Source organism: Tiliqua scincoides, chromosome 1 (genome assembly GCF_035046505.1).
Source record: "Tiliqua scincoides isolate rTilSci1 chromosome 1, rTilSci1.hap2, whole genome shotgun sequence".
Classification (NCBI taxonomy): domain Eukaryota; kingdom Metazoa; phylum Chordata; class Lepidosauria; order Squamata; family Scincidae; genus Tiliqua; species Tiliqua scincoides.
The window spans coordinates 283,209,880-283,233,494 of NC_089821.1; the positions used below are offsets into that span (position 1 = coordinate 283,209,880).

The 23,615-nt window shown below is 45.8% G+C and overlaps 1 protein-coding gene across 4 annotated transcripts in view; it reads right to left on the reverse strand.

Annotated features, from left to right (window-relative positions):
- Nucleotides 1-23,615, reverse strand: part of LTBP2 (latent transforming growth factor beta binding protein 2) — a 157,807-nt gene that overhangs the window by 2,853 nt on the left and 131,339 nt on the right. For all 4 annotated transcript variants that reach the window (XM_066627033.1, XM_066627013.1, XM_066627023.1 and 1 more), the window contains 12 exons: nucleotides 15,274-15,396; nucleotides 12,255-12,380; nucleotides 11,511-11,633; nucleotides 10,308-10,439; nucleotides 8,419-8,544; nucleotides 6,392-6,535; nucleotides 4,572-4,760; nucleotides 4,326-4,409; nucleotides 3,823-3,951; nucleotides 3,452-3,592; nucleotides 1,664-1,831; nucleotides 499-774 (listed from right to left, as the gene is read on the reverse strand). In XM_066627033.1, coding sequence (XP_066483130.1) covers nucleotides 499-774; nucleotides 1,664-1,831; nucleotides 3,452-3,592; nucleotides 3,823-3,951; nucleotides 4,326-4,409; nucleotides 4,572-4,760; nucleotides 6,392-6,535; nucleotides 8,419-8,544; nucleotides 10,308-10,439; nucleotides 11,511-11,633; nucleotides 12,255-12,380; nucleotides 15,274-15,396 — 1,761 coding nt within the window. The remainder of the gene's footprint in view (nucleotides 1-498; nucleotides 775-1,663; nucleotides 1,832-3,451; nucleotides 3,593-3,822; nucleotides 3,952-4,325; nucleotides 4,410-4,571; nucleotides 4,761-6,391; nucleotides 6,536-8,418; nucleotides 8,545-10,307; nucleotides 10,440-11,510; nucleotides 11,634-12,254; nucleotides 12,381-15,273; nucleotides 15,397-23,615) is intronic.

Here is a 23,615-nt window from a genome sequence, read left to right on the forward strand (position 1 = left end):
ATTTAGGAAAGGAAAGCATGAATGCTGCTTTCAAAAGTCAGTACGGCAAATATTAAGCACACATGTATTAGTGAAAAACAGTCATAATGTATTTTTCTCTTCTAGTTTTTATTACATTCCTCCTATTTCAACTCTAATGTCAACACAATATCCTTCTGTTTTTAAATATTAAGTGTAGACCCATACCAAATTTCACATGGGGAAAAACAAAGTGACAGCAAAGATTAACCTCCTAATGTTGAGGGTCCCCTTAGTATTTAGAAACCCACTCCTTGCCTCCCTGTGGGCCCATTTTGCCCCCCAGTCGTTGCACACATGAGATACCCTTCTAACAACTGGGGAAGTGATTCTGATGAATGTAAACTTGAAAGACTTTTGAGGAGATGACAAAAATATTTATCTACAGCCCACACTATTTAGCTTTCCAGGTAATTATTAGTACGTCATTGGACATAAGCTGAATGGGACACACTGAATTTTCTTTCCTCCAGTATTTACCAGCTTGACCAGGAAAGTAGCGAGGCTGTGTTTGTGCTGGACGAAATTGTGGTGCTTGTAGGACTGCACTGTCTCCAAATTCACTGCTTGGTTCTCTGCTGGAGAGGCTGGTGTCAGATGCTCCATACTCAAGACCCAAATGGTTGTAATAAGACTCTAAATCTGGGTTGTAGAGCCCATAGTGATGGTCTTCTTGATTTGTTCCATATTCATATCCAGGCCTCTCTCTGAGTCCAGCCTCACTCCTGGCAACATTGCACAGCTGAGCAAAGTCCTCTGAAAGTAGGGACGGAAAAAAGTGACGGATAAAACAACAAGTCATAAGGACACTCAGAACGCGAACCTGAGCCCTGCATGTTGGTTTACCTCTGGCGTGCACTGTTGTAAACATGCTATAAGGCACATTTTGCGAGCCCTTACCTTGGGTCAGCTCCAGCATTGGGCCTGTGTTCTGCCACCCTGTGGTCGCCCAGACTCTCAAGGTGGCGGAGAGGTGAGTGGGGGCGTGGGGGGAGGAGGTTTTCAGGGTGGGGGAGGGCAGGGCAGAGGTGTTACAAGAGAGGGAGTGGGATGTGACTAGTAGAAATCAGCTCCAATGGATCCTGAGCCCTGTGTCGGGCCATATAGCCAAAGAGCCACTGCAGAATTGAGTAGCCCCACTACAGGGCTACTTCCCTTACTCAGGGGGAAGGGGACAAAAGTCCCCTTCTGAGGAGAGGGCAGCAGCTATCCAGAGTGTGCTGGATACCATGGCAGTTGCTTTTGGTGTCGCAGCAGCCGCACACTCTGGGTAGCTCAGGACTGGGCTGCCTGATTCTGCACAAAGGAAAGCCAAGGCACTGGGACTCATTGAGGCTAAAACACGGACAGTCATAACAGCAGCACCAAATGGCTCTCTTATAACTTGAATTTACATATTTTTTCTGTTATTTGAAACCAATGAGTTCCTACATGAGAACAAATACTTTTTTCTGGCCATCATCTGCTTAAAGACATTACTTTCTGCTTAATGATATAACTCCTGGCCCTCAGCAGGCACCGTGAATGCTACTCAACCCATCATATCAAATGAGTCTGACACTTGCCATACAGTCGGTGTTCTTTGCTAATAAGATCTAGCAAAAACATTGAAGGTGGTACGGTCTCCAAAGTCCTACATTCTCACCAGAAGACCTGGGGGGACAAAATGCACAGTCCTGGCTCCAGGCCTCTCCATAACGACAGCAGCATTCTGTGTATGTGGTCCGTTGCCCCCGAAGTGGCTCACTGCAAATGTAGTTTGAGACTCTCTGCCAGCAAATGTCCAAGTGAATTTCATGTTCATCTGCATCATCTGTCAGTGAAACAAACAAGCTATGAGAAGATAGTAGAGAAAAGCAAGATGACCAGAAGTGCTGTTTCAATTTGACTTTGTGTAGGATCATGTATCACTCCATGACCTTCACTTTCCTGGCTACATAATGGTTTTCTGCTTTGGGTAGATATTAGGGTATGGGACAGAATTTGGAATCTTTGTTACAATACTGAGGAGGGAAAGGAGAGTTGGGACTTCAAAATATTGTGAAGCATTAGGTCATTTGAAAAGAAAGAGAAACTGGGTATGAATTCTGTGGAATGAATATGATCCACTGGTTGGTGAAAACATGATGCAGACTACCTATATGAAGGACCATAGCTCAGTGTACAGTCACCCCTCAGGTGCAGTTAACTTGTTCAACTTCATGCAGTTGGCAACCCTCCCCTCCCCCCCCCCAAAAACAAAAGCAGCGGTTTAAATAGTGCAGGTGATTCCACATGCCATTCCATTTACTAAATACATGCCTGAGAGCAACCATGAGATCGGAGACATAGGTTTCAGTTCCCCCCTGCCTCTTGAAATTTTTAAAGAGACAGCATGTATTTTCCAGACGTAAGGATTTCCAAGACAATTTTGAGTATACTAAATTTTAGCTTTATGAGCTGACTCTGGAATGTTTAAGACAAGGGGCAACTGTATATGCATTGTATCCAGAGGTTCCCAGACTGAAATCCTTGACAAGTCTAGTTAAGTGATCTCAGGTATTGGAGCTAAGAAATTCCTCTGCTTGGAACCTTCTAGTAGCCAGAATAATCAATCAATCTTAGGTTGGATGAACCACTGGTTCAACCTAGTATAAAGCTGTTCCTTTTAAACTATGTTTAGGGAAACTGCTCGTATATTTCACATTTTTCTCTGCAATCATGTAGGCCAGTGGTTTTCAAACTGGGGCAACACAACGTCCCAGCCTGAAGGCCCTGGCTTCTGCCCCCTTAAGGGGCGGGGCAGCAAGGAGGCAGGGAGGAGGCAGCTATGCGATCCCCAGGATCACATTGCTAACAGGGCTGCAGGGACTGGGATGCGGAGAGTTTGCACCACTATAAGTCCTTGTGGGGGCGGGGAGGAGGCAGCGGGGGCAGGGGGAAGGCAGCGATGCGATCCCCAGGATCATGTCGCTTAGGGGTGCTGCAGGGACTGGGATCCCCAGGGGCAGGGGGAAGGCAGTGATGTGAGCCCCAGGATCATGTCGCTTAGGGGAGCCCTGCGCCAGCATCAGAAGTGAAAGTGGAGTGATCGTGCTCCACTTCCGGTTTTGCGGAAGTGGAGTGCAATCGCTCCACTTTCACTTTCTGCAGACCGGGGAGCCCTGCAGATGCTAGCGTAGGGCTCCCTGCACCCCAGGACAGCTGCTGCAGGGACTGGTGAATGCATTCCAGTCCCTGCAGCACCCCTGAGCGACATGATCCTGGGGATCGCATCGCTGCCTTCCCCCTGCCCCCGCTGCCTCCTCCCCGCCCCCACAAGAACTTATAGTGATGCAAACTCTCCGTGAGAGTTTGAAAACCACTGATGCAAGCTATACCTTGTCCTTTTAATGAAATGCCAGAGTTATTACATTCTGCTTTTAGAAAACACGTTGCATAGGTCAGTGCTCACCTGCACTGTTGGTGATGTTGATGCAGTGGTTGCGGGTTGCATCCAGTATCAGGGGAAGGCTACAGAAGCAATGATAGGAGCCAGCTGTGTTGAGACACTTGCCATTTAAACAGGCATCTTCATTCTCACACTCATCTAGATCTGGTCAAAGGATTTTAGCAAGAAGTTTACATCAGAAAATGAGGAGACTGACCTTCAACCCCCTCAGACTCCAGGGATGCTCCCTGCAAATAGGCATGCATATGATTTCAGTGGTCCCTTGGCTACCACAAATGCTTTTGAATAAAAGCACCACTCCCTACAAATGCTGTAGGTAGATGACTGAACAAAGAACAGAACATATATTAAGCAACAAGCAAGAGTTTCCTCACCAACACACTCAAGTCTTCCAGGGTCATAGATATAACCAGTTCGGCAGAAGCAAGTATAACCTGGCACTGTGTTCACACAGTGTCCATTACGACAGACTTCAGAACCAAACATCTCACACTCATCTGCATCTATGGATGGGGAGAGGGAGAGAGATGGAAAGAGAGAGGGAGAGCAAGTTAGTTCATCAGACACTTGGGCAAGCATTTAGGTCCAAAGGAAAACTTGCTCCTGTATATTTGCCATGGAACCTTTGCACATCACCTATTATTTCCCCACTGGAGCTTACTGCAACTTCAGGGGCGCAATTTAGCTTCAGGAAATGGGGGAGGGCATAGAGTTTAATTCCCTTTTCCAAGTGCCCAACCAAATTGCCTCCCTCCATCTGTGACTGCTTTTAACTAAAGAAAAGAGGTTGGGAGATCTGATCATGCATCTTCCAAGTCACATCTAATCTGGACCTCAGAAACTTTGGGGGAAACAGTAGACAGAAAGAAAAGAATACCTGTATAAGATGTTTGTCCAAAGATCAGCACCCCTTCCACAGGGATATAGCCCTTTCCACTGGGGCAGATTTCAATGTATTCCACTGGCAAAATTGGGGAGGGGAAGGGAAAGAACAACAGAAAAAGAAGAGACAAAAACAGAAGCAGATTATTACAGCAAACCACTGGAACAGAGCAAGTAAGAACACTTTCGCTTCTTGCCTGGATTTGCCTGAGAAGAATACACTACAAGGAAAGTGTCTTACCTGAGCCAATAACAGGGCAAGGATGGGTCTCGCAATTGTCTCCCCAGGCTGCTCCTTCAGTGCAGCAGCATTCCTCCTTAGTGGTATTGTTGGCCAAGACACTGTCACACAGTGGGACATCACTGATATGATAGTAGCACTCCTTCTCTGAGCTGCCAGGGCGCAAAGATCCAGGCCTTCCAAGCTCCCCTGAGATTAGATCAAAAAACAAGCAAGGAATAAAGGAGACATTCTCTGACGGCACTCTGCTGAGCAATAAGCCAGGACTTTGGATCTCTAGAAAAGTTCCTATGGATGTCATTGATGAAGACATCAAAAAGCAACTGATTGTGATTGCCATGTGGCATGTGGTTGCACAGGAGCCCTGGGATCCTACTAGTTACTGTCTAACACTTGATGCTATTTGCAAGTGGTTTAAAAAAAATTAAGAATGGTGTTCACTGAGAACCCTTGAGCATTGGATAAGCATGTATGGCTTTGAAGGCTATTTTTTTTCCTGGGGGGGTGTTAGAAATAAAATGAAAATAAATGAAATTATGGATGACCTCCTGACGCATAAAGCACTTGCCAAATGCTGCCGCCCTTACCCAATGATGGATGTGCCAGCCTCTGGTCCTCCCACTCTCCACAGTTCTGGCTCAGCACTCTCCTCCCATTCACATTTCCTCTTCCTCTCTTTCCCCCAACTCCCTTTCCAATTTGGGAGTGGAAATAGAAGGAGGAAAAGTGAAGTCAAGTGGACAGGACAGAGATGGGAATCTCCCACCAAATCTGCCTGAGGTGACCATTTCATTGGCCTCATGAATGACCCTGACTGACCTTGATGGGTGACAAGCAACACAATTTCCCCTCTCTATGGCATTTTGTGAATGTTACTTTTCTAATTTTGTTTTCTTTATTTTTCAGGTTGGGAGGACAGGGACTGAAATTCACACATTTATTTGTGTGACCAGCCAATTCTTGGCTGAAGGATTCTAACATAAAATGTAAGGCACAGAAAAGACACCATTATTTTACAAAGCATTCACACAACAAGTAAAGCATCAAGTGCAAATGTATCATTTTTAAATGCCTTCAGTGACGGCATGCTCCTCTGCACTGTACCCACTGATAGTAGAGCACTGATCCTGTAGGTGTACAGATAATCAAAACTCCTCCTCTGCAATGCACTATCTAGCCTTTTTAGAAACCCATAGTTTGATTTCTTGTGTTAGTCCAAAAAACCACCTTCAGAGCCATGTGTGTTTCCTCAGTGTGCAAAGCCAATGCTCAAGGGCTCTCTCTCACCAAACCCCATGTCACATATAACAGCAAGGACATGAACATTGTGAAGTAAGACTATCCCACGCCCACAATCTATTATGTGGAGATGTGATATCATGCTACTAGCGCCAGATCAGGAATTGCAGGGGTCTCATAAGAAGAATAAAATGCAGTTGGGGCACATATTTAAATGTTATGCAAAAAAGCCCTAAATACATGAATTCTCAAGAGATCTGAAGTCATGCCTTCAAGTCAGCCTTTCCTTTCCTGACAGTGAAGACTGGTTGAGTATATGCATACAGCTTTAGGCAGAAGTGAGTCATGTGTACCAAAAAGTTTTCTCATAACTCAGCTAGACCAAAAGACCCAACGAATTTGTCTGATCAGCAGACCACACTGTCAACAGGGCTGATACCATAAACTTCAATTTAAATGTCAGTGACCTAGTGCAGTGCTTCCTTTAACAAACCGCCTTCCCTAAGACAAACACGTGGCTTTTCTTGCAGGAACAGAGTTTTTAATTCTGTTGTGCATTGCTTTTCTCAGTGAACTCTCACCCATGCCTGCTCGGGGTCGACACTCTCCTGCTTCTGTATCATACTCCTCATGGTCACTGGGACAAAGGCACAGGAAGGCTCCTTCTACATTCTCACAGAGTGCAGTCCCACACACTGCAACCATCAGCTCACATTCATTCACATCTGCAAGATACAGAATCAGGTGCATCAATATTTAAACCACATTTTCCTTCGAGGTATCTGTACATCTTGCTCATATTTTTCTACCTTACACACTACATCTCATCCATTCTCCTCACAAGGAGCCAGACTCTCAATTTTACATGTTCCAAGAAGTATTTTTCAGAATGTTAATTTCTTAGAATCTAACTAAAAGCAACAGATTTTTAGTAAACCCATTTTTGCCCAGACCACAGGTTTACACATTTGGTCCCTATTGCGTATATGCAACATTGGGTAGAAGGGGCTTAAGAGATCTGAATCCTTCCCCAGTTTGTACTTTTGAATCCAAAATATCCTCCCACCAATTGGTTTTTTCCTGGCTGGGATCTAACCAAATGTAAGCATCATTGTGAGAAAAACAGTGTGTGTGTGTGTGTGGGGGGGGGGGGGGTTTTGAAGGATTCTACACCCCTTCCCACTTGTCTCTCTTCAAATAAATTCACCCTGTCCTTCTGACTTTTATCTACCTAACATGTCCTGCATTCTAACATACAGATTTTGCAGTTGCAGTTGTCTAGTTCAAGACCTTTAGAAAAGGAATCAAGTCTTGGAGATTAATCTTAGGAGCAATTTTTGCCTTTCTTCCCAGCATAAAGGGACATTCACGAAACATTTTATTACAGAGGATTATGAAAGGCTGAACTAAAGGCTATGAGAGATGACTGGTTAGGAATGGGGCCATAACAGAATGGTAGAGCACATGTTTTGTATGCAGAAAGTTTCTAGTTCAATTCCTAATACTGCCAGACAGGAGTGGGAAAAACCCTATCCAAAACTGTGGTAAGCTGAGGTCATTCACTGTAGATCAGGGGTCTCCAAACTTTTGGGGCACTTTTTGAATACTGTAATTTAATTCAATTCCATTGCATTTCATTCAGCACCTCTAGTGGCTAAATGAGGGATATACCGGGTATATACCAAATCCAGTCACTAAAGGTGCTAAATGTAATGCAATGTGATGGAATAATTACTTTCAATTCCATTGCATTACATTCAGTACTTCTAGTGGCTTAATGCAGTATATACCCATGCTGAGAAACCCAGAAGAGTATCTTTTGAGCTGTTTTTAGCTCCAAGATGCTGGGGAACCTGACAGGCTGGACAAAATCCTCCAGAGGGCTGGATGTGGCCCCTGGGCCAGGGTTGGAGACCCCTGCTGTAGATAGTACTGACCAAAAATCTGATCTAGCATAAGCCAGCTTCAGCTTTTATGGCAGGGCTTCTCAAACTAGGGTGTCACGACACCCCAGCCTGAGGGCCCTGGCCCCTTAAGGGGTGGGGACAGGGGGAGGCAGCAATGCAATCGCCAGGATCACATCACTAAGGGGGCTGCAGGGACTGGCATGCACTTACCAGTCCCTGCAGCAGCTTCAGGGGGGTAAGGGGAGTCTTGCATGACTGTCCACAGGGCTCCCCGAAGCTTAAAAAGTGAAAGCGGAGCGATCACACTCCACTTCTGTTTTGGCAGAGGTGGAGCGTGATCACTCCGCTTTCACTTTTGAAACTTCAGGAAACCCAGCGGACAGTCACGCAGGGCTTCCTGCACCCCCGGGATGCTGCAAGATGCTCTGGTAAGTCCAGCCAAACCCCTGCGCCCCTTCACAGCTATGTGATCCTGGCATCACGTCGCTGCCTCCCCCCCCCCCCCCACCCGCAAGAACTTACTGTGGGGCTCAAACTTCCTAGGAGTTTGAGAACCGCTGTTTTATGGGAACGGAACAAAAACCAGAAGAGAAAGATGAACAGATTTCCTGAAGCACAAACAGTTCTTGCCCACATGTTGGAAGGTTTTTGGCATCCAGAACAAGATCAGTGTGGGACTATGGCTATTGAGTGATCCTTACCAACACAGTCATGGCCTAAAGGTGAATTTTCATAGCCACGATCGCATAGGCAACGGAATGAGCCCTCCGTGTTGTCACAGAAGGCGTGACTTCCACACATGGTCTCATTGGCACATTCATCAATATCTGCAGGGAAGAGGGGCAGAGTCAGTGCAGAGTCCATTTTGCACCAAACCAAAAAGCTCCTTCATCACAGTCATATGAGAGTCGATTTTGCTCACTGCTATTCTGTTCATATAGACACCGTTAGTTCTTAATGAGGTCAGAATACACAAAACAGAAAAGAATTCCATGACCTTGTTTTAAATAAACACAACCTTGTCAACATCTGAGATTCAACACATAATCAAAGCACAGCAATGAAAAACAAGATAACACACTAGGAAAATTAAGAAGACAAGGGACTGAATGGCTGCCACTGGATGTATTATGGGGATAGAATTTGGAAAAGGAAGTATGCAAAAAGATGCATAAGAAGAGAAACAAGAATACTGGGAATACAAGTTGAAACAGTGTTACAAACAGCCCAATCCTAACCAACTTTCCAGTGCTGATGCAACTGCAATACAGCCCTGAGATATGGGAACAAACATTTCCCTACCTTGAGGAGGCCTCCATGACTCCCCCACCCCACAGGATGCAGCGCTTGCCCTGTTGGTATGGCTGCATCAGTGCTGGAAATCTAGACAGGATTGGGCCCAAAAGCAAATAAAAATGCTACACTATAAATAATTATTTGGGTTAAATGCATATTATTTCTATGTATCCGTTATGGAGAGATGTGCAGGAAGTAATGTGTTGATGATGCTAGGTATGGACAAGTCAGAGTAGTGCAAAGATGTTTGTCTTCTTTCTTTGTTTTCTTTGCAGGGCAGCGAGGAGCTTGGCCATGAGTAGTCTGGAGGCTTCTCAACTTTATATGCACCTCAGAAACAACCAAAACATGGACATGTTTTTTCCCCGTACAGATCACTCCCACACTGTGACAATTCCATTCCTACACTGATGGTAATGGACACACTTTAATGACTAATATGACTTAAAACATCTGCTAAAAATTACATTGTGCAAAAGAGAAAAAATCAAGAGAAGCCCTGAAGCTGTATTGTGCTTTCTCCTATCAATGAAGGAAATTCTCACTGTTCCAGCCAAAGAAGCAGTCTACGCCTACTGTTTGAGGCTCACAGGCTGTTAGGGATTTATATTTCACTTTCAAAAGGCAATGATTCTACAGTTATTTTTAAAAATGTATATTACATTTTCTTTTCTTCCATGGAACTCAAGGCAGCCTACATATGGTTTATGGATACAGTATTCTCCTATTCAGATTCTAACCAGATCAAGACCTGCTTAACATCAGCAAGGTTTCTACATCATGTGCCTTCAGACCATGCCCTAGTTCTCTGCTGGTGATGTTTCTTCCTTTTCAGCTCACTCTTCCCCATTTATAGATTCTACAGAACAGGAATTCATCATCTGCACTGCCATCATGGCTACCTTGTGCCATATTAAAGTTCTCCATATTCCACAGACTGAATAATCTGATGACACTTCGGCAGCAACAGACAGTGAGGGAGAGGGCCGAGTCACCCAATAATACCCGTGAGCTGCTATCTATTGAAGGCTCCAGTACCAACTGCAGCACCAACTTATGGATGGAACATGTCTCCTTAAGAACCTTCCCAACCAGAAAACAGAACAAGGCAGCTTCTGTTATCTCTTTCCAAGAGAAATCTAAAACAGTGCAGAGCACAGACAGACAACATCAGTGTGTTTGCTTTCCCAGTGGAGAAGACTGCCAACTCCTTTCTCATCAGATGGAGTCTTTCTTTACAGCCATACTTTTTTTGCCTTTTGAATGCCTGAGACTCTCCAGATATGAAACCCACCAATGCATTCTCCAAATGGTGTGCGATGGAAGCCAGGTGGACATCCCATAATGCAGTGGTATGAGCCCAAGGTGTTCTGGCATTGCCAGGCGCCACACACAGCATCCCCATATTCTTCACATTCATCCACATCTGTCATCAAAGACAATGCATTTTAAATGAGAAGATGGAAAAGACAAAGAAAATAAACATAGTGCCTGAGAGATGATGGAAATATGCAAAACAAACACAAACACAAACCCACAAGTCATCAGATACTATCCTGACTATCAGGTGCCCTATTTCTACCAAGGTTAACCCATTTCTGTCCCAGCCACAGGTGTACACATTTGATCCCTGTTGCATATGTGCAATGTTGGGCAGAAATGGCTTAATGTGTACCAATTACATCTCTAGCACAAGTAGCATTGCCCTCCAAGCCTAGCCAGGACAGTGAACCAAGCAGTGTGGGCTCAGTACAGAAAACCGAGGGCCCAGTTGCTCTGTGCTGCTGGAACTTGCATTCTAGCAGTGCAGGGCACTTTCTGGCTGTGTGAAAGTCGGGTCACTGTTGTGTGCTTCCGGGTTGCTGCCACAAATGGTGTGAGGCACGACACAAGTGGCAGCAGCTCTGGAAAGCTCCCCAGATGCCAGTAAGTTGGCAGTTATGGGGCATTCCAAGATGGGGAGGGAAGGGAGCAGACAGGAGGGAGGATCTCAGCAGCAATCATGTATTCCAGATCCTATCCCCCTGTTTGTGTCTGCCCCACCCAGCCCCCATTCTCTCCTCAGATTTATGTCAGCTATATCACTGGTGAGGGTCTGAAGAGACCCATAGGCCATCAGGGGGCTTACACAGAGGTAAGTTTTTTTAAATTTTTCATTTTTGTGAAAAGAAAGAAAACATTTTTTAAAAATGCAAAGGTAAATTAAAAAATATTTTGATTTATCTCTGGCAGGCCTTTTGCTTGTCCCCCATCACCACTGGATACAGCATGCGCTCCACCAGAGTGGCTGCATCAGCATTAATGGTGGGGGATTGGACTGGGCAGTTAGAGTACCAGAATTCTTATGGCAGATCATTAATTTTCATAAGGACTGACTGGGTCAAGGAGCAAGAATAAAAGTGGCCTTTTCCCAGGTGCTGCACTCTCCTTGGACTGCTACCTACACATACCCCTTGGATATGTATTCTTTCCCCTTTCTGCTGAGATCAACTCTTACCTATACAGTCATCAGTTTCCTGGGAATGCTTAAAGCCAGTTTGACACAGGCATCGGTAGGATCCTTCAGTATTGAGGCACTGGCCATGCAAGCACCGGGATTGGTCTGCACACTCATCTACATCTGGAGAGGTAAACACAACACAACATAAAGGCATAAATGTAATAACTTCTTCAGAATGACCAGATGATGATGATGATGATGATGATGATGATGATGATGATGATGATGATGATGAAGTGGAAAGGTAGAAAATGAAGAGCAGAAGCCAGAAGAATTCACAAGGCGTGATTTGAAGTCTGTTTTGAGTCCGTTTTGAAGTGAGCCTGAATTAAGTCATTTGAGCTTAGATTGGGCTATGTCATCTCACCACCACATCCCTCTCCATTTTCAGCCACCTCACCCCAAACTAGGGAGCCACCTCACCCCAAACTCATGCTCCTGCTGCCATAAGGTCTCCCCACCAGTGGCAGAGTTGCCAAGCCTCCAAGATTGGCTTGAGTCTCCAGGAATCAGCATCAATCTCCAGCTGACTGATCCTGGAGATATAAACAGGACTTTCTGGATGTTAGCAGAGCTGAGGTAATCAACCAATCTTACATGCAGCAACTTTGTTGACTTTGTTAATAGGAAAAGTTAATAGGCCACTTTTCCATAAACCTCGGGAAGCAGTGAGAATTAAATTTCCTATATAATCCACAAGAAAAACCAGACAGACACTTGCTCCAGCTTAGAAGACCTCACCTTGGCAGCTGACTCCACCAGCAGCATTCGAGAAGCCAAGAGCACAAATGCAAAAATAGGATCCATGACTGTTCAGGCATTCACCATTGGGGCTGCAGATCTCATTGTTCAGGCATTCATTCACATCTATAGGAAGGTAAAGATCACTATAGCCAAATTGCTCAGATCCGAGTCTACTAATTATTCTCATCTTTGTTAGTCCTTATACACCATCTTAAAAAATGACAACTATTCTCAATTATCCTTTCAAGCAGTGGTAAGGTTAAGAACATAACATAAGAACATAAGAACAGCCCCACTGGATCAGGCCATAGGCCCATCTAGTCCAGCTTCCTGTATCTCACAGCGGCCCACCAAATGCCCCAGGGAGCACACCAGATAACAAGAGACCTCATCCTGGTGCTCTCCCCTACATCTGGCATTCTGACTTAACCCATTCCTAAAATCAGGAGGTTGCGCATACACATCATGGCTTGTACCCCATAATGGATTTTTCCTCCAGAAACTCGTCCAATCCCCTTTTAAAGGCGTCTAGGCTAGACGCCAGCACCACATCCTGTGGCAAGGAGTTCCACAGACCGACCACGCGCTGAGTAAAGAAATATTTTCTTTTGTCTGTCCTAACCCGCCCAACAATCAATTTTAGTGGATGTCCCCTGGTTCTGGTATTATGTGAGAGTGTAAAGAGCATCTCCCTATCCACTCTGTCCATCCCCTGCATAATTTTGTATGTCTCAATCATGTCCCCCCTCAAGCGTCTCTTTTCTAGGCTGAAGAGGTCCAAACGCCGTAGCCTTTCCTCATAAGGAAGGTGCCCCAGCCCCGTAATCATCTTAGTCGCTCTCTTTTGCACCTTTTCCATTTCCACTATGTCTTTTTTGAGATGCGGCGACCAGAACTGGACACAATACTCCAGGTGTGGCCTTACCATCGATTTGTACAACGGCATTATAATACTAACCGTTTTGTTCTCAATACCCTTCCTAATGATCCCAAGCATAGAATTGGCCTTCTTCACTGCTGCCGCACATTGGGTCGACACTTTCATCGACCTGTCCACCACCACCCCAAGATCTCTCTCCTGATCTGTCACAGACAGCTCAGAACCCATCAGCCTATATCTAAAGTTTTGATTTTTTGCCCCAATGTGCATGACTTTACACTTACTGACATTGAAGCGCATCTGCCATTTTGCTCCCCAACTACTTGCTCCAACCCACTCTATTGTGTCTGGAAGGAATGCTATAGGAGCATGAAAGAGGAAAAATCTAGCTGGGACACATGTTTTACATGATGTATGGAAGTGCCTTTACTCTAAGGGCACTTTCAAGCACCTTTTGGATATTACAATAGTTGGCTCATCCAGGCCAGTCATTATGGGGAGTTTTGGGCCAGACAGCTCAACAGATTTGCTCTAGTTTAGGAGGAAAAGTATAAATAATAATATTTAGTAGTAGTAATAGTAGTATTTTGTTAAGTTTTTATTTCTTAAACACCTTGATAAAAGTAAAGGTAAAGGTTCCCCTGGCGTTAAGCCTAGGTGCTCATCACTGTTTCTAAGCCAAAGAGCCGGCATAGTCCGTAGACAATTTCCGTGATCATGTGGCCAGAATGACTAAACGCCTAAGCGCAGGGAACGCCATTACCTTCCCACTGCGGTGGTACCTATTTATCTACTCACATTTTTACATGCTTTCAAACTGCTATGTTCAAACCCTAAATTCAGTATAAAAGCACACAATAAAAACTGGACCATGACAACAGCCTTACAATTTAAACAGGTACATGAAAAGGAAAGAGGAAGAGGATTGGGAAAGAAGAAGAGAGGCAGTAGATTAAAATAGCTCAGCTAACTGAAGAAAAGCACTTCTTAAAAAGTGGAAGAGGGGGACTCAACTGTATAAATATCTGGGATAGTTCCTACCTAATCCACAAGGGATGAACCCTTGTCCAACCTAGTCACACAGTGGATTGGAGGAATCTAGGACCCAATATTCTAATTTCAAATTATATAGGTTCAAAAGCATATTTTGACAAACATTCAACTTCATTGTTGCAAATATGGAAAATGAAGGAGACCCTAAACTAGAAAGGGGCAACATCTGAACACAAGCTTGGAGCCCCATCACTCTACAGCACATGGGAACTTTTCTTGGGCACTGCTGTAGATAGAACAGATTGCTTACTACTGGTTCTACATCCCAATCCTATCCTTCCCTGGTGCCCAGGGCTACAGCAGTGCCAAAATGGTGACCACTGTATCCTATGGGGCCAGGGAAGCAATGCCAGGTCCCCTAAGGGTAAGGGAACAAACGTTCCCTTCCTCTGTGTAACACCCAGGTGGCCCCAATGGGTCTCCTCAGATCTGTGCCCACTATTGAGCAGGTGCAGAACTGAGGAGACTTGTGTTGGGTTTCCTGGCCCAGGAGGGAGGTTAGGATACTACAGCAGAGTCCCCTTCCTGCCTTTCCCCCTGCATGAAAAGCCTTGCTGCCTGCTGGTGGCCATCCTCAATGCTGAGAGCTCTCGGCGCCTGTCTTTGGCAAATGACTGCGACTGGTGCTGGTGCTTCGGCAGATGACTTCAACTGGCACTGGATTCAGTGCCGGCAGCAAGTTGTTAGCACTGGAGCAAAAGTGCGTCACACCATTGGAGCACTGGCATCAAGACACATAGGATTGGGTCCCTAGTTCGCAGTGGTTCCATATTTACAGAAATGGATAACCCACAGGGGTGCCATGTGCTCTTTTTTCTGAGCTATTACAATAATATGAGGTTCCTCCCTTCCAAAACTCCATCCACCTGTAGAGGAACAGGACAGCAAGGCAGGTCCTCTCCAGCAGCCCAGCTGGGACGAGCTGTCATCTTATGAGAACTATGTCTGTCTATAAGCATTCCACCTGCTTGTAGCAGAAGGAGAATTTATTTTAGTAATTTTATTTTATGCTGGTTTTTATTTTTGTAAGTTAGCTTAAGGGCTTTATAAGTTGAAAGGCAGAGTAAAAATAATATATCATACCATCACATATAGTTCCATTGAAGAGCTCAAATCCAGGTTGACAGTGGCACTTGTAGGAGCCTGGTGTGTTTAAGCATTCGCCTCCCAGACACTGAATGTTTGGGCCTTCACATTCATTAATATCTGCCAAGCAAAGGAGGGCATGATTAATGAGCCAGAACAACTTGGACTTATGAAAAGCTGCATCTTTTAAGTAAAGAGGGGAGGAGGAGCACAGCATTAGAAAAATTAGGTCCACACAGAGAAGTTGTAGAATTTTGAACTTTTAAAGATTTAAAACACTGACAAGGTAAAATCAATGCTGCATCAGGAGCTCTGATGTACAAGCTGTGGTCAGGCTAATTCAAGTTATCTAAATCCCTGCCAGTACTGCAGGCAAATTGGACATGCTTAAAAGTGTAATAAAGCATCTTTGCTTTCTATCACAGTTGCTTCTATATAGTCCTCTTTGACCTACATTCTCATGAGCTTTGTTCTTCTTATTTTAAGACATACAAAGCCACATATCCCCCCTCCCACATGAACACACTTGGATGACACATCATAGTGTATTGTATTTACATAGGCTATCAAAGTTCTTTCTGTAAACACAAAAACCCAGATAAGGATACCAGTCTCTTGTAGGTCAGTCCACCCTCAGAAGGCATCTATGCCTGATAACCTTCCCTTGCAGTTCTCTCATCCAGCTATCCCAACCTCAATCACAGAGGAAAGATAGTTTCAACAGGCAATCCTCAAACAGAATGGAAAATGCATTCCTTAAATGTCAAGGCAACAGATTTTTTTTTTTTATTGATTAGCAGTCAGCCAGGTGAGGGAGGTTCCTGGGGTGATCCCTGGTGAGGTGATCCCTGGGGTCCACTGCTTAAGCTACTCTGCTTCCCCCCAAAGAGGAAACTATTTTTAATTTCCTCCAACAATAACGATAAAAGAGAAGTACACAAAGCAGCACAATATTACATAAACAAGACTACAATTTCATAATGTTTTTGAGTAGTGTACTGCAGTGATTCTCAAAGTTTTTAGCATTGGGACCCACTTTTTAGAATGACAATCTGACAGGACCCATCAGAAGTAAAGTCATTAGCCTGGAAGTTATCTTATGCTGGAAGGGACATCATCAATTTAGGGTGCAATCCAGCCCTTGACTTGGGCCAGTGCAAGTCCCTTGCGCTGGCCCAGGAAGGTTGCAAACGTGCCATAAGGCACACTTGCGCCTCCACAGAAGGAAGCTGGGCTGGCGCTCAGAGAAGCGCCATCCTGCGGAGGCCAACACAAGGAACAAAGGTAGCGGGGGGGGAGGTGGGAGGGAGGTGTTCCTGGGCAGGGGGAGGACGGGTGGTGGACAGCCCCGGGGGCAGGTAGGCAGGGAGTGGGAGGCGGGGCTGGGATCTGGCAGTTATGCTGGATCCCAACCCCCATCCTTGGGGAGAACGGAGTGGCTTCAAGAGGTTATGCAAGTCTGAGGAGACCTGTAGGGCCCTTACCTGGTGGCCCTTACCCGGAGGTAAGGGGAAATGTTTCCCCTTGCCTCTGGGTGAGCTGCTAATGGCCCCTATCCTGTGCTGGATACAGCGCAAACCTCTTGGCTTGCGCGTTCCAGCGCAGGATAGGATTGCACCCTTAGGCTTCAAACCTAAGCCACGATCAGCCAAAAGTCCCATTACACAGCATGTTCATGCTGTTGTTTTGCATAGCTCAGAATTCAAATATTCCAGCTTGGAAAACAGAACATAGACTTGGTTCCTTCTCCAACCACACAGCCCTCCCCCCTTTCCAGCATCCCTTCTTCCCACCTATTCACCTCTCTGCCACCCTGCCTGCCCTGCCCAGAAGCTCTGTACCCTAGATTTTCACCTCTGTATTTTCAATGGTGTCTCAGTTAGGTGCTATGCGATCCATCAGAAATTGGCTTGCAACCCACCCACTGGGTCCTGACCTACAGTTTGAGAAACACTGGTGTACTGCATAACAGGATTTCTAATCTCACTGTTCAACATGCCAGTCAAAAATTGGTTACACGTCTCTTTTATAAAGTTCACAAAAGACAACCAAAGCTCTTAAAAAATGCATATTTGTTTTTGTTTTTGTTTTCCCTTCCTTCAAATGGATGTGTTGTTAGGGGCTCATGCGCCAAGCAGTGAGCATGTTACTAGGGTCTGAACTTTCTTTAGAGGAGAAACCACTGGAGACTTACAGTAGCTTTGCAATATTTGCTTTATTTAAACTACAATATTCAGTTTTGAGCATGGAAGGCTTGCAAACATAAGAACATAAAAACAGCCCCACTGGATCAGGCCATAGGCCCATCTAGTCCAGCTTCCTGTATCTCACAGCGGCCCACCAAATGCCCCAGGGAGCACACCAGATAACAAGAGACCTCATCCTGGTGCTCTCCCCTACATCTGGCATTCTGACTTAACCCATTCCTAAAATCAGGAGGTTGCGCATACACATCATGGCTTGTACCCCATAATGGATTTTTCCTCCAGAAACTCGTCCAATCCCCTTTTAAAGGCGTCTAGGCTAGACGCCAGCACCACATCCTGTGGCAAGGAGTTCCACAGACCGACCACGCGCTGAGTAAAGAAATATTTTCTTTTGTCTGTCCTAACCCGCCCAACACTCAATTTTAGTGGATGTCCCCTGGTTCTGGTATTATGTGAGAGTGTAAAGAGCATCTCCCTATCCACTCTGTCCATCCCCTGCATAATTTTGTATGTCTCAATCATGTCCCCCCTCAAGCGTCTCTTTTCTAGGCTGAAGAGGCCCAAACGCTGTAGCCTTTCCTCATAAGGAAGGTGCCCCAGCCCCGTAATCATCTTCGTCGCTCTCTTTTGCACCTTTTCCATTTCCACTATGTCTTTTTTGAGATGCGGCGACCAGAACTGGACACAATACTCCAGGTGTGGCCTTACCATCGATTTGTACAACGGCATTATAATACTAGCCGTTTTGTTCTCAATACCCTTCCTAATGATCCCAAGCATAGAATTGGCCTTCTTCACTGCCGCCGCACATTGGGTCGACACTTTCATCGACCTGTCCACCACCACCCCAAGATCTCTCTCCTGATCTGTCACAGACAGCTCAGAACCCATCAGCCTATATCTAAAGTTTTGATTTTTTGCCCCAATGTGCATGACTTTACATTTACTGACATTGAAGCGCATCTGCCATTTTGCTGCCCATTCTGCCAGTCTGGAGAGATCCTTCTGGAGCTCCTCACAATCACTTCTGGTCTTTACCACTCGGAAAAGTTTGGTGTCGTCTGCAAACTTAGCCACTTCACTGCTCAACCCTGTCTCCAGATCATTTATGAAGAGGTTGAAAAGCACCGGTCCCAGGACAGATCCTTGGGGCACACCGCTTTTCACCTCTCTCCATTGTGAAAATTGCCCATTGACACCCACTCTCTGCTTCCTGGCCTCCAACCAGTTCTCAATCCACGAGAGGACCTGTCCTCTAATTCCCTGACTGTGGAGTTTTTTCAGTAGCCTTTGGTGAGGGACCGTGTCAAACGCCTTCTGAAAGTCCAGATATATAATGTCCACGGGTTCTCCCGCATCCACATGCCTGTTGACCTTTTCAAAGAATTCTATAAGGTTGGTGAGGCAAGACTTACCCTTACAGAAGCCATGCTGACTCTCCCTCAGCAAGGCCTGTTCGTCTATGTGTTTTGAGATCCTATCTTTGATGAGGCATTCCACCATCTTACCCGGTATAGATGTTAGGCTGACCGGCCTATAGTTTCCCGGGTCCCCCCTCTTTCCCTTTTTAAAAATAGGCGTGACATTTGCTATCCTCCAATCTTCTGGCACTGTGGCCGTTTTGAGGGACAAGTTGCATACCTTAGTCAAGAGATCTGCAACTTCATTCTTCAATTCCTTAATAACCCTTGGGTGTATGCCATCAGGGCCCGGTGACTTATTGATCTTTAATTTATCAATGAGGTCTGAAACATCTTCTCTTTTAACCTCTATCTGACTTAACTCCTCGGTTAGGAGGGGCCGTTCGGGTAGCGGTATCTGCCCGAGGTCTTCTGTCATGAAGACAGATGCAAAGAACTCATTCAATTTCTCTGCCATCTCTAAGTCTCCTTTTATCTCCCCTTTCCCTCCCTCACCATCCAGAGGGCCAACCGCTTCTCTGGCGGGTTTCCTGCTTCTAACATATTTGAAGAAGCTTTTATTATTCCCCTTAATGTTGCTGGCCATGCGTTCCTCATAGTCTCGCTTGGCCTCCAGTATCACCTTCTTACATTTCTTTTGCCACAGTTTATGTTCCTTTTTATTCTCTTCATTAGGGCAAGACTTCCATTTACGGAAGGAAGCTTCCTTGCCCTTCACAGCCTCTCTAACTTGGCTGGTTAGCCATGCGGGCACCCTCCTGGATTTAGTGGAACCCTTCTTTCTTTGCGGTATACACCTCTGCTGGGCCTCTATTACTGTTGTTTTAAGCAGCCTCCATGCATTCTGGAGAGACTGGACTCTTTTTACCCTCCCTTTCAACCTCCTTCTAACCAGCCTCCTCATTTGAGGGAAGTCCGCCCGTCGGAAGTCAAGGGTTTTTGTTAGAGATTTGCCTGGTATTCTTCCCCCAACGTGCACGTCAAAACGGATCGCAGCATGATCACTGTTCCCCAATGGCTCAGTAACGTTTACATCTCTAACCAGGTCCTGCGTACCGCACAAAATTAAATCCAGAGTCACCTGTCCTCTGGTGGGCTCCGTGACTAGCTGATCTAAGCCACAGTCATTTAGCACGTCAAGAAATCCGGTTTCCTTATCGTGACCAGAACACAAATTGACCCAGTCAATATGAGGATAATTGAAGTCCCCCATGATTACAACCCTGTCCTTCCTTGTCACCTCCCTGATCTGTTTCCTCATTTCAAGGTCCCCATCAGATTTCTGGTCTGGAGGACGATAGCACGCCCCCAGTATTACATCGCTGCTCAAGCCTGGTAATTTAACCCACAGAGATTCTACGGTGGAGTCGGACCCACCTTCAATCTCTACTTTGCTGGATTCTATCCCTTCCTTAACATAAAGGGCCACCCCACCTCCAACACGCCCCTGCCTGTCCCTCCTGTAGAGTTTATAGCCCGGGATTGCGGTATCCCACTGATTCTCCGCATTCCACCAGGTTTCCGTTATGCCCACTATGTCAATATTTTCCCTTGTCACCAGACATTCCAGTTCTCCCACCTTTGCTCGTAGACTTCGGGCATTCGCATAAAAGCATTTATACACGGAGTGCCCCAGGATGGGCTGCTTATTCACTCCTTTGTCCCCGCATCCTCTCATTGTGCCAAACCGTCTATCACATCCCATCACCCTACCTTTCCCAATTTCTTCTCCTACCCTGCCTTTGTCTTGTTGTTCTCTAACCTCCCCATCCTCATCCCATAGGGATGAGGAGTCCCGAACCGGATGCCCCTCGGCTCCTGTCGGCCTTCCCCCAGGGATCAGTTTAAAAGCTGCTCTGCCACCTTTTTAATGTTATGCGCCAGCAGTCTGGTTCCATTCTGGTTCAAATGGAGCCCGTCCCTCTTGTACAGGCCCCGCTTGTCCCAAAACGTTCCCCAGTGCCTAACGAATCTAAACCCCTCCTCCCTACACCACCGTCTCATCCACGCATTGAGACCCCTGATCTCCGCCTGCCTAGCTGGCCCTGCGCGTGGAACAGGTAGCACTTCAGAGAACGCTACCTTTGAGGTCCTGGCTTTCAGCTTCCTGCCTAAAAGCCTAAATTTGGCCTCCAGGACCTCCCAGCTACACTTGCCCACGTCGTTGGTGCCGACATGCACCACAGCCGCTACCTCTCCCCCAGCACTGTCTACCAGCCTGTCTAGACGAGAAGTGATGTCCGCAACCTTCGCACCAGGCAGGCAAGTCACCATGCGGTCCTCACATCCGTCGCAAACCCCCCTCTCTATGTTTCTAATAATCGAATCCCCCACTACAAGAAGCCCCCGACCCCCCTCCCGCCGAGGAGTATCCCGAGTGCGCTCGGATATGGGCCCATCCCCTGGAGAAGGGATCCCCCCTAGGGGATTGTTTCCCTCCTCTCCAGGATGACGTCCTCCAGTCCCGAGACTTCCCACCCGGGCAGCCGAGGAGCTGCACGCCTGAGGTTGGGACGAAGCCTGATCGTCCCTGGAAGTCTCCCCACGGTCCTCCTCTGGCTGCCTGCGCTTCTCCAGGTCGGCCACCAAGGCTTCAAGGGAGCGGACGCATTCCCTGAGAGCCTGGAGCTCCTTGCACCGAGGACACACCCATGACTTATGCCCCAGAGGCATATAATCATACATGTGGCACTCGATGCAGAACACTGGATAGCCCCCACCCTGCTGCTGGCTGTCTGACTGCATAGCTTTTTTGTTGCTGTTGTTGTTGTTGTTGTTGTTTTATTTAGGGGTCCTTTTCATCAACTACATGGGTGTTCTAAGGATGTTAGCGGTCAGTGCTTCCTCTTGGCTAGCTCAGGGGTGTCAAACTCATTTGCTATAGTAGGCCGGATAGTATTCATGATGCCTGCTGAGGGTTGAACGTGATGTTATTAAGCAGGCAATTATGTCATTAAGCAGGTAATGACTGATAATAAGTACTTTTTACCTCAGGAACTCATGACCTGCAAATGGCAGAAGAGAAAATACACAAATCTTGAGCATATTTTCAAGATATGGGAGAGCCCAATTAACACACATTTTGCCCTTTCAGCAGTGATACCTCAGCACAGCTAAGCAGCTGAGAGCAGCTGATGGTGGTGCTGAGAGAGCCCAGGGGCCAGATAAGGAGTTTCCGGGGGCCCCATCTGGTCCATCGGCCTTATGTTGACACCCCTGTGCTAGCTTACCTGGCTCCTTTGTCTTTCTTGCTAACTCAAAGAGGGAGGAATCACCTTATGCCTCAGCCCATTCTGTCAGGTAGATGTACTTGGGGGTCTTGAGGACCCCTAGTGGAAGCTCCCATTCAAAGGAGTTCTTGGTCCATGAACATTTATTAATTATTTTGTCCATTCCAGGCAACTGGCTAAGCATTGCCTGAGGGCCTTGCTCATTCACAACACCAAATTCCAGTCTCACAACAATATCCAGTCATATTTACCATTTCTACAATCTTTCAAGTTCTAGCTCAGGAGTCTGCAAACCCCAGCCCGGGGGCCAGATGCGGCCCACGGAATGCCTCTATCCGGCCCACGGCCAGCCTCCGATCCCCTGAGAGCCTCTGGCCCAGTTGACCAAACACAACCAGAGTTGTGCTTGTGGGGTGGGCGAATGGGGATCCATTTTAGTGTGTGTGCTTTATTTCTTGGGCTGTGTTGGTGCTTGGAGAAATCCTGACATTTGAGCCCATTCATTCATTCATTCATTCATTTCAGTCATTCATCTAAGTTCCATTTCTAATGTATTTATTTAAATTTTATATTTAATTTTTTTTCTGGCCCTCAACACCATGCCAGATATTTGATGTGGCCCTTCGGCTGAAAAGTTTAGAGACCCCTGTTCTAGCTAAACACTGTTTTATAGATGCCACATTACAATTTAAGCTAGCTGGCTGCAACAAAAATCCTAGCTAATGCTAGAACATTCCACACTAGTTCACAGTGTTCAGCTATTATCTGACCTTCCAAATAACCTAACAGTATCAACAATGAAGTAAACAGAACTGATTACTGAATAATTTGTTCAATAGTATAATTCTGTAATGCCCAGATGTTGAAGTTGGACACTGTGAAAATTAAAATGGGGCATGTGCTCTAGACTGGTGCTGGAAGTTCCAGCTCTGGCCACATCTTGTCCTGGCAGGAATACTGTAAGACATGAAAAGCAGGACTTTTGGAGTCAAAATATGGACATGGATCTTACTGTGTCATTCTATTTACATGTTAAAAAATACTGTTAAGCTACTCTGAGCCCATGGGATAGAGCAGGATATAAAATAAATAAATAAATAAATAAATAAATAAATAAATAAATAAATAAATAAATAAATAAATAAAATTCTGCCCCACTTGTCAACTAAGTACAACTGGATTGGGTTGAGGAAACATTCGGCTCAGTTCAGTCTTAAAAATAAAGATGTGTTCTTGTTCCCCCTGGCACCAACCCCCTTGTAAGCAGTTTTGGACTCTTTTGCCAAATAACAAGAAAAAAATAAACTGGGAAAAACAACTAAAAATGTTTGCAGGAGGAGAAAATGTTTGTGAAATGGTTTCAATTTACCAATACCCAAAATGGTCATGCAAGTTGGCCTACTCACTAGAGAAAACAGTTCCAGTTCTGATCTATAACACAACTTGTCTCTATTCCCATTTCCTGGTATATTCTATTCCTG